The sequence below is a fragment of the Theobroma cacao genome, chromosome 2, assembly GCF_000208745.1.
Source record: "Theobroma cacao cultivar B97-61/B2 chromosome 2, Criollo_cocoa_genome_V2, whole genome shotgun sequence".
NCBI classification, from domain to species: domain Eukaryota; kingdom Viridiplantae; phylum Streptophyta; class Magnoliopsida; order Malvales; family Malvaceae; genus Theobroma; species Theobroma cacao.
The window spans coordinates 35,310,822-35,321,656 of NC_030851.1; the positions used below are offsets into that span (position 1 = coordinate 35,310,822).

General features: G+C 37.2%; 1 protein-coding gene and 1 non-coding gene across 2 annotated transcripts; both read right to left on the bottom strand.

Annotated features, from left to right (window-relative positions):
* LOC18609783 (probable sulfate transporter 3.3) lies at positions 214-5,511 on the bottom strand. Its single transcript, XM_007045088.2, has 13 exons — positions 5,081-5,511; positions 4,939-4,987; positions 4,629-4,836; positions 4,364-4,535; positions 4,040-4,105; positions 3,044-3,157; positions 2,833-2,949; positions 1,792-1,918; positions 1,419-1,705; positions 1,113-1,303; positions 921-1,006; positions 748-824; positions 214-644 (listed from the first exon to the last, which is right to left on the bottom strand). The coding sequence occupies exons 1-13, from the start codon at positions 5,381-5,383 to the stop codon at positions 483-485; spliced, it is 1,959 nt and encodes a 652-aa protein (XP_007045150.1). The 5' UTR covers positions 5,384-5,511; the 3' UTR covers positions 214-482.
* Positions 9,158-9,239, bottom strand: TRNAS-AGA. Its single transcript has one exon. It is a non-coding gene; the product is annotated as a tRNA-Ser (tRNA).

The following is a 10,835-nucleotide window of genomic DNA, read 5'->3' on the forward strand; positions in this document are numbered from 1 at the left end:
CTTCTGTTTCTCCTTTCACAACGAGGGGAAAAAGTCAAGGAGCTTGGGGCTCAATTTAGGGATGGAATGGGTACTTTGTTATCTAATATTCTGCATTACTTAACTCTATTAAGTAAGATTAGGTTAACCTATAATCAGGTTCCTCTCATTTTGAAAGGATTAGATTTGGAGGAGAAAACAAAGTACAAATGGATCCATTTTCCTTCTATCCTCTTACCAAACATAGTACTAACGTTTTATTGGAGAGTATGGCCAAATGCAAGGACATTGCAAGCACTACTAGTAAGTTTTAATGTCTTTGCAAGCACAAACCAGTGTATCTGAAGCAGGAGAGCAGCTATGGACTATGGTAAGCAGAGGAAGATAGTCAACAAGGAGAATGTGGAAAATCAGATTTGGCTTGATTTTTAATATTATCAAATACTTCGATATTCCCACTGTAAAACCCGGAACCGATAGCTATATATGTCAGGTAACATTCTTCATACTACATGATTTGATGATTGGCCTTTTATTGTTGATGAAAGCGTAGTGACAGCCTCCCCTACTGTCAAGAATAAGCTGTCTGGTCCCATGAAATCACCAGCTTCGTCCGATTTTTGCAATTTTTCCATCACCTCACCCAGAGGATTCACCAGCACAAGCTGTGATGTCAATGAGAGCATTAGAATTTTGAATATATAAAGACATACATGCAGCAAAAGAACTAGTGATGAAAATGTTTGTTCAGATTGGAGACTTAATTACCTCAACGCCCTTCTTTTCCATTGCTTTCTTCAGTTCTTTAATGAGTGATACACCACTCGTGTCTATGGCACTCACCGCTGGACAAAACACGGACAAAAAGCATGTTGGTTACAGAGTATGTTGAATAGTAGGGAACAATATGGAACCAATAAGCAGATTGAGACAAGACTTACCTGACATCTCTAAAATCACAAATCGAAGGCTTGACTGCTTTTTAAGATCTTCTTCTGCTTCATAATCTTCAACCCATCTCAAAATCCTTTGGAAGGGAAGCCCAATCATAAAGCGAAAGAGGTACACAGAATAAACAATCTGAAGACAGTAAGGCATTCTCTACAAACGAAGTCTGTGAAGTGATAACCAACCTCTCATTCAGATATGTTGAATTAGCAAAGTTGATTGGAGCTTCGACGCTTAGAATGAGGAAACCAGGGATCTTCATGGATTCCTTGTAATGGTGAAGATTACGGTAAATATCTGTCCCAGGAATGTTCCCTAGCATCACTGTCTTTGGCCTAGTAATTTGCAGGAGGATCTTGAAAATGGAGATTCCAACCTGGCCATTATTCATACTCCCATAACTTTAGCTTAATCACGACTAAAGAAATTCATTCAGGCATGACTTATGGAATTGCATATAGACCATCTGAAGGTGTGAGAAGAGAACTTACTGCAATGGCAAGACCATCTTGGACAGAGATAAAGATAACACCAAAGAACGCACATAACATCACAATGAAATCAAATTTGTCAATCTTCCAAATTTGATAGGCTGCTGGAATGTCTATAAGGCCAACTACTGCTGACACAATGATAGCTCCCAGCACGACGTTTGGTGTGTACTGGAATAAAGGCATGAGGAAGAGGAGGGTCACCATAACCGTAATTGACATTACTATGTTAGAGACCGCAGTTTTGGCTCCTGCATTGTGATTAACAGCTGATCGGGAGAAAGCACCTGATAGGAAAATTATGTAGAGGTTAATTAGCTGCTTAAGAAGAAGCTTTTTGTAAGATTAATAGCCTGCTGGAGTAGGTGTCTACCTGTTGTGACATAGCAGGAAGTGGAGGAGCCAACCATGTTCATCAGCCCAATTGCCATCATTTCCTTGTTGCCATCCACTTTGTAATTCTTAAGAGCAGCAAAAGTCCTTCCTACTGCAATGCCTTCCTGTTTAATACCAGGTTGAATTAAAGCAATGGCTAAACAGATTTCTGTTCTTTCCGAAATATTCTTACAAGTAATTTATCTTTCATTTTAAGTATAGATGCAGGCATGGTGTTGTCTTGTTTTAAAAAATACTGAACTTGATTATATGAAGTTTTATGCAAAAAAAAAAAAAAAAAGCATACCATTTTGATTAGAGGTTTTGGAACGATCTTTAATCTGTTTTCAAAATATGAACTGGTTCATTTTGGCTAAGAAGTCCATGCTCTTATTCTACCCCCTTTAGCTTTTCCTTCAATAAATTTCACTAAATTTTCATCATCTGCAGGTTGAACCAGTATCTTATCTTTTACTTCACTGTGAAAGTTGCCAGGCCGCCAAGGGGTGTTCATTTCACTCGAAGAAGTCGGTCCTTTTAACTTTACCTCCTTTGTTAACTTGTTCAACAATCTGACAAGCCAGCTATTGGCTCATCAATGTATATTACCGTAAGGATGTATCGTGGTCTGCGAAATTTTCTTCAGCTCCGACTTCAAAATAAATTTGCCGTGGCCAACCGGCCATTTAATTATTGTATGCATGTTTCCACTGTACGTCAAGCTTTAAACGGTTTGTCTTCGATCTGCCAATTGGCTTGAAATCTGTTTAGGTTTAATAAAGCTGTGCCTACTTACTGATATGCAAAGCTTAAAGCATCAGTTTAACAACTTGTTGTGCAACTCCATACAAATCAAGGTATAAGCACGGGCGAAACCCTCTCCTGATAGCGTTTGATACGAAGGTAACATGGAAATTTTGTAAAGAACTTCTCCATTTAGTTTAATTGTGATTGGCGGACTCATTTGTTTTTTCTTTTCAATGAGGTGTCAAGTTAATTATTGAAAAGATTCGGATAAAAAGGAATTAAGACAACTTACAGTGAGGGAAATAATTCCAGTAACAAGGCCAGCTTTAATTGACAGTCCAAGGTGGCTTCCATGAAATTGCAGCATATTCCATGAAGGAGGATTTAATCCTTGTTGCAATTTTCCAATCTAAGTGAGTGGAGCACACCAATTAACTGTAAGAAACAAAAAAGGGGAGCAATATATACTAGGAGTTACTAAGTGAGGGACCCAGGATACTTACTATACTGATGCCATGATGCTCAGCTTTGAATGCAAAAACCACGAGTGTAGAGAGGATCACAGAAACAAGAGGAGCCCCAGCTGAGATCCAAAACAGATTTGGTCTTCTCATGCTCTGCATGGCACACACCCCAAGTTTGATAGTCAATGCAATAACCAAACTGTTGTCAGAGAGTATTCTATTAGACTTTCATGTGGGACCAACTATCTGATGTGGCTTGCATTGCATCTGAGTCAACTCTGCAGGGTATCAAGGATTTAACCTATGATTGGATCGTTATCATATGAGCCTGTGGCTCAAATTAAGAACCAAGGCCCTTTTGTGTGCAAAAGTCACCCGCTTAGAGTCTGTTTGGATGTGCGGGACAGTGCTATCACGACAAGTCTAATGCTGTTTAGGGGGTCAGTGTAGTCGGGAGGGATCCCACCGTACTGCCCCGCACATCCAAACCAGCTATTAATCTTATGAGGGCTAAAGGACTAAAGGGCTAATAGAGCCCATACATGTTATGCTGATATGTCCAAGCTGAAAGTTTAAGCCTCCCAGACAAGGTTTTTTTCAAATCTCGGCTTCTTTTCCTCAAGTTGCAAATGGTCAATAATCCATTTAATATCGCTCTCAGGACTCAGGATTGGCAGGGTGTCCACATAGAAGAACTAAAAAGAAAAAAAAAACGTAATATAGTAATCATTTGGAGAAACTATGACCACCCAGACCATGGAAATACATGACACATGTTATCCATGCAGGCCAGAAAGGAGTCAAATCATCAACATTAGGCTTTCTGGTTGGTAAAATATAGCACCGGGGACCAGATGTAAGAAAATAGTGAATGTAGATGATTGAAACCGTCCACAATGAAATTAACGGGGGGTTTGTTTTTGAGTGAGTGATAGGTTCGATTGTTAGGCGGTTAAGAGCGTCCTTTTGAGCGATAAAGATAGCAGATTCCATATGGGACTTGAAGACAAAGAGAGGAGGAGTAATAAGACGTACAACATGTCTTGCCACTAGCAGGAACACTAGAAAGCAGAACCCCATCAGTATTGTTTGCCATGACCACTGCATGAGAAGCAAGAAAAAAGAAACACCACACATAAATTTATGATAAGAACAAATATGAGCAGAGGTTATGGCAAGCCACACATGAATGAGTTGGCTGCTAACTGCTAAGAGATAAGAAGTTTTAGTAAGAGTTATCAAGTTACCGAAAAAAGCAGAGGTTATGGCAAGCAGTAGTTGGCTACAGGCAATTACCATGTAAGTGACATTTACATATACAGAAAAGATTAGTTCAGACTACAGAGTAAAATACAATACCTCCTTTGTATTGTGGAAAACGGAGCTCAAAACAGGTACCAAACCCATTTGTTTAGTAAAATGAGTGATTCCAAGAAGGCTTTTCAGCTGCTGCAAAGAAACAATGATAGCAGCCCCAGCCATGAACCCGATAAGAGTAGCCTTTGAGAGAAAATCAATGATAAATCCAAGCCTGCTCACATTTCACCAGAAATCATCAGAAAGGTTATTTAATTTTTTTTTTAAAAAAAGCAAAGATGTGTTTAAAACGAAAGGACAAGTTCACCTTAAAAATCCCAAAGAAGCTTGGAAAAAACCAGCAAAGAAAGTTGTAGTAAAGGCTAGTTGCAGAAACAAGACAGGATCATTGGCAGGGGATACTTCTTGCCGAAGCATGGATCCAAGTATAAGTGAAGCTATGGAAACAGGCCCTACTGCAAGGTCCCTGGAGCTTCCAAGTACAGCATATACAAGAGGAGGCACAAAGCTGGAATCTAGACCAACAAGGAATAAACAAGCTTTACCAAATGAAAATCCAATCAAACAGGAAATTTCAAAGTTGCAAATAAGCTTACTAAAAGAGCAGAGTCACTCACAGAGACCAACAATTGGTTGTAGACTAGCAAGCTTAGCATAACTGATACCCTGAGGTAAAAAATTTGAGATCAAATGAATGGATAACCATTCTAATTACCATCAGATAAAGAGGAAAAAAAACAAGATTTTTTTTGGAGTGACCTGTGGGATGGCTAAGCTGGCAATGGTAAGTCCGGCAACAATATCCGATTTGAAGAGTTTGAAGCTATAATTCGGACCCCATTGGAGAATAGGGAAGATGTATTGAGCTGCAAGAATCCATTTCTTCCTCGTTGGCTGTCCTTTGAATTGGCGCAAAGGGTCATCAGGGAAGAAAGTTTCTTTGAGCCTTGATTTAAGCTTGTGAATGGTGCTCTTATGGGGTGGTGGGACAACTTGATGAACCTCCATGGTTATTTCTAGGCAGGTTTGAGGGTGCTGCATGGTGGTAGCATTAAGCTCCATGGTGGTGGAAAAATAAACTGAATTTGGTGTAGCTTGTTTTGGTTGAGGAATGCTCTAATTTATGAGCGTCCCTTCCCCCATCAAATCAACTTCTCCAGAGAGACCGCTAACAAACAAACTAGTACTTGTCTAATAGAGAACAACAGTGCCTAAAGAGGAAGAGTGATAGAGAGAGGCGAGCCTTATCAATATGGCATTGTTGGTGAGCCCACCTACCTCTTTTCTTCTGCGTCTTGCACAAAAATGCGCACATGAATCTACATGCAGCCAGTGGTGGGAGAGACACAGTCTAATATCTCTCCTTATAAAAAAGGAATAACAATTTTAGCAATTTTGCTCAAACTATCAACAAAATTTTAGGGATAAAATGACATGAAGAATATTAAATAGTATGAAAGTGCTTGTAATTAAAAATTAAAATTACATGAAGAATATTAAATATTTGTTCATTTTCAGCACCAAAAAAGGAGCACCATTATCTATCTTGAGTACCCATCTAGAGAAACAAAAACAAAAAAGGAATGCCATTTCAATGAAGTAGAGCTTGTAAGCTGTAAAGTAGATTTATAGAGAAAAGGTCAATTGCATTTTGATTAATGGGTTAATTAATTATAAGGTCTAACATTTAAAAAGTTTTTTTGTTTGAATTGCACATTAGATTTTTTGAACTACAATAATTAAAATAGTGACATATATATATATATATGTATATATATGACCGAAATAAGGAGAGACGTAAGCAATAATGCATTTTGCACTATTAATTGCTCCCTCTGTCTCATAGTCTTTGTCCATCTTATTTTGGAATGTTTCAATTAAATTGTCATATTTTCGTAAGTACCTATATTCTAAAATTATTTTTTATACTAAAAACCATGAACACCAATTTTACAGAATAAAATTTTTAAATTTTAACATGAAATATAATAAATTAATCAAACTTTTTGAAAATATATAATTTGGGTAAAAGTTCAATAGAGGCAATAAAAAAGAGACCGGACATAAGTAGTTTGTTTTTTTGCCCTCCACGTCTAGTTGTAATATTTAATAGGACAATGGGCATGGAATAAATTCATGAGCGAAGCGTGGGAGGAGGTGGCTATTTACGAAAGTATTAATCAAGTACGTCAAGTAAATTAAGCATGCAAATAGTTTGTGTGCAAAAGTGATGAGGCAACTAATATATTTTCAGCTGCCAGTTGGATTAAGCTAATTAGTTACATAAAGGGGTGTGCCAATGTCATGCATATATTGCATGTTTCGAATGCAGAATATGGAATATATGTTCTGAGCTATACATGCACCTGATCTCTCCATTTCCACTTCTTAATTTCTGATATATTTGTATATAGAGAGAGCTAGGGATGGTGGCCATGGCGGCCTGCAGTCACTTTCCAGAACTGCTTGTTTATGAATCTGATGGGTAGAGTATGGCTACAATTGCAGTCTTATTAGCTCTTGAGGAAAAGGAGTATATGGAAATTTTGCACAGCATTATATAACTAGCTGGTGAAGCAAAAACCTATATCTAGTTTTGGTGCCTTTTTTATTCTTCCTGCTTACATATTGCCTAATATTTGTTCAGGATTTTATAGGAGGAATGATTAAAAGTTAATCATATAAAATTATGAATTAAATCACTACCACCCCACCACCTTCGAACTGCTCCTGCACTTAGTCAAGATAAATCTTTCTTTCTTGGACCCCACAGATACAGTGTTAGATGACTTGCATGGTCAAATGTTAATCAGTGCCGTGCCCTCTCAGTGATGACTTACAAACAATTAGAGATTACTTGTTCACGGTTGTGCAGAGGGCGGTTGAATCAAATTAACCTTATACCACACCGGACTTTTTGAACTCCAATAATTCATCATCAATTGTGCTAAAGCACTTTCTAGAGTATTTTATCACCATGTTGGATAATTTATTTCAATCGAAAATCTAGACAAAAAGCTTACTCAATAATCGGCTTTGTGAAATTGTATTATTCCAATCTAATACCAACCTCTCAAAAAACCTTGCGGAATCTTGATTCCTTAAACATATTTTTAATATCATTCACACACAAATTCCATTCGTAAATCATTAGCATCAAACGTGTGTAAGTAGGTCTAATCAATGCATTGAAAAATTGTAGTGGTTGAGAATATGACTAAAAGGCAAAACCGGTCCCCAAAGAACTGTGTCTTTTTCAAGACTCTAATGATAGCCTTTTAAATGGCCTAATTCGTATCATCTAAGTGGGCATTTGCTCTTCTAATTTTGAAGAATCTTTAAAGCTATATATATATACCTTTTTAATTTTTCCCTCATCAAGATTCTCCAAAGGAAAAAAAAAAAAAAAAACAAAGGGTTGCAATTTTCCATTTCCTTTTCATTTTCCTTTGCATTTAGAATTTATGAATGGAAGAATACGTGTAGAGAAAGAGATTGGTCCAAGAATGAAAGGTAGATAATCATTTGGTAAAGGAGAAAAGGAATGTTTTGACATAAAGACAAGAAGCCATATCGTCAAAGGTAGGAAGAAAAGATAAAAAGAGAGTGTGAAGGGAGTGATGATTAATTTTTGGAGGTTCTTATCTTCATTACTCGAGATCAAACACATCAAACTTTATTTAATTGGTCCACCGCCCTCTAATCTTGAGTGGCAACCGCGAAATTTTGGTTGCAGTCGGTTGCTTTTTGTTGCCTTGTGTATGATTGCGGCCAAGCATTCTATGAATGGGGTTGGTCACAAGGTTACAGTATGTGAAAGAAGCTAGTTGCTCGTCTTCTGCTTCATTCCACCACTTAAACTAACCCCCCACGTGACAGTTTGGTGTTTTCCTTTTCATTTTATATGTTGTTTTCCCCCAAATTTATAAGGGAACGCAGGGAATCTGGTAAAAGCTAATTCAATGTGAAAATGCTCTCCAGCTTTGAAACCCCATAGTCGTATAAATTTGATGGATAGTCCGAATTAATCAGACAAGACATACACACATAAAAAGTATGTTTAAAATTGAGTTAGATTGCAATCACTATCATTGTCCGTCAAATTCAAGTACTTTGAATCCCGTAAGACTTAACTACGTAGGGATCAAGAAAACAAAAGGAATTAGTCAATGTGAAATGTTGTGGAGGTTAAGATTCTTTGCCTTTAACACCATACCAACCAACAGTCATGATTGGTATTACTATATAGTTTATGATAATTAGAGAAATCATAAAGTATTTGATTACTTAAAAATAAATAAGAAATTTATGAATACGTTAAATTATTTTCTCAGTATACTCTTTTTTGAAGTAATCATACTTTTTGACTATCGAAATAAAATAGTATATATTTTACATACCGAAATTGATAAGTGCAAAAAGGTTTGGATGGTTTAACATGAATTCAATCCTCATCTGTCGACGGGCTTCTAACATGCGAAATCAATCAAATTGATTAAACAGCAGCTTGATTGAAAAGCTGATGATGTTGTAAGTAGGTTGTGTTCAACTTTGTGATCGCTTCTCTTCTTTCTGCAGGGGAAGGAAGCATAGATTCTAAAGTTATGCGGTAATCATATTTATCTACTTTCTCTGAGAAAATAATTATTTCCAATTGGGCAAAAGGGAATGGGTGAACCGTTTTTGATAGGCTTCATCTTCCCAGAAGGTAAAAAGGGAATTAAAAAAAAAAAACCAAAAGAAAGATTCCCAACCAAACAAAAAGGTCTAAAAATAATAAGAAAAAAGAACGTTGGTGTTAGGCTTGATCTTTCAAGAAGGTAAAAAGGAAATAGGCGTGGGCGGCAGGATTCGAACCTGCGCGGGCAGAGCCCACATGATTTCTAGTCATGCCCGATAACCACTCCGGCACGCCCACCCTGCGGTAACTTCCTCGTAATTTAAAAGTTCTGACTTCATTAATCATTTTTTCCCTCTCTTCCTATAAAGGAAAAAGAAGGTACCAGAGAGCTGATTGATCCCATACCATTAATATATAGAGTAAATAAATGAATTGTTTGTATATAAGAAATTGATTACCTCAATTGGAACTGTATAAAGTAGTGAAGTCAAATTGAAATTATTGTAAATTACTAGGACTGTTGTTGGTCAAGGAAATGTATAAAACTTGTCCATATATCAGCTTTTTTTTTCGAAAGCTCAATTCTGAAACTTCGGCTTTTAGCTGCTAGAAGGTCAATCTCAACGTTTATGGAAGCTGGAAACTGATTAGCCCTGCTTGTATTTTGGGGTACAGAAGCTGCCCAAAACAAGCACTGAGAGCAGTTATTGCCATGATGGGTTAGGAGGAGGGACTAGAATTCAAGGCATTGGGTGAAAAAGCGCACGAATGCCAATTCATTATCGCTCTCCACTCCAGCATCCACGGCTATTACCTAAAAGTTGAAACAGGACCAGAGACCACCTTCAAGAGGTCCTTCGTATCTCAGACTGGACCCACTTTACATAACTCATCATGAACAAAGAAGCAAAAAAGCACTAAAGCGACTTTCCATTTGGGACTAGGAGATTTCCCCTCAAAACCCTCAAGAGTCTAAAGGGCTTTGTTAAAAAGCAAAGGTTACTTACAAAACGCCGTTATATTTAGACAAGAAAGAAAACTCCTACTTGAAACATACCCGTCCCAAACTCAAACTTATGGGCATGATTTAGGCTTGATATCCTAAAGGATTTGAGCTCAGGAATTAGAAAAACAGATGAATACGTAATTGAACAACTTGTGCAGCAGCATCCAAAAGCAAAAACAGTTACAAATATCTTAGATTTATGGTGGGTAAAGCTGTTACAAAGATAGATTTGTAAATGCTATCAATATTACGGCATGTGCGCGCTGAAGGAAGCAATCGGTAAGACAGGACAGGCAGGAAATGCTGTTACGAAACAATACATGTTATTAACTGTCCCCCATAAAACATTTGGTCGATTGCTTGATAAAAGATAAATTACTAGTACTACAAGAGATGTAACATTGCTTGTTGATAATATTAGTTACAGTAAGACCTTAAGTTGGATGTTGGGTTAATTGCAGTATGATTACCAAGGAGACCCACTGATCAATATCACCGTCTCTTATTTGACACGAGAAGCTTTTTTATTTTTCAATAGGATAAATAGGGAATATAGGAAAGATGTATAGATGATATGCCTTGTGTATGAGGATAACTTTGTTTCTTTTTCATTGCGATAACTTAAAATGCTAGGAGTTAAGCCCAAAGCTGAGTTTCTGTTATAGAGAATAACGCAGCATTTGGAGACAGTTGAGTTAGTTAAGTGCAATTAAATTAACACTGATATCAAACTGTTGATGTGATCATAAAGGTGTTTGATGCTATAAACACATCTTTATCAGCCATGTGAATGAGACAGTGACACCGATTCTGACTCACTGTTCCATGCTTTATCACTCTGATTGAATCTGCAGCCACTTTCAGCAAACTCCTGGCTTGAATTGCTT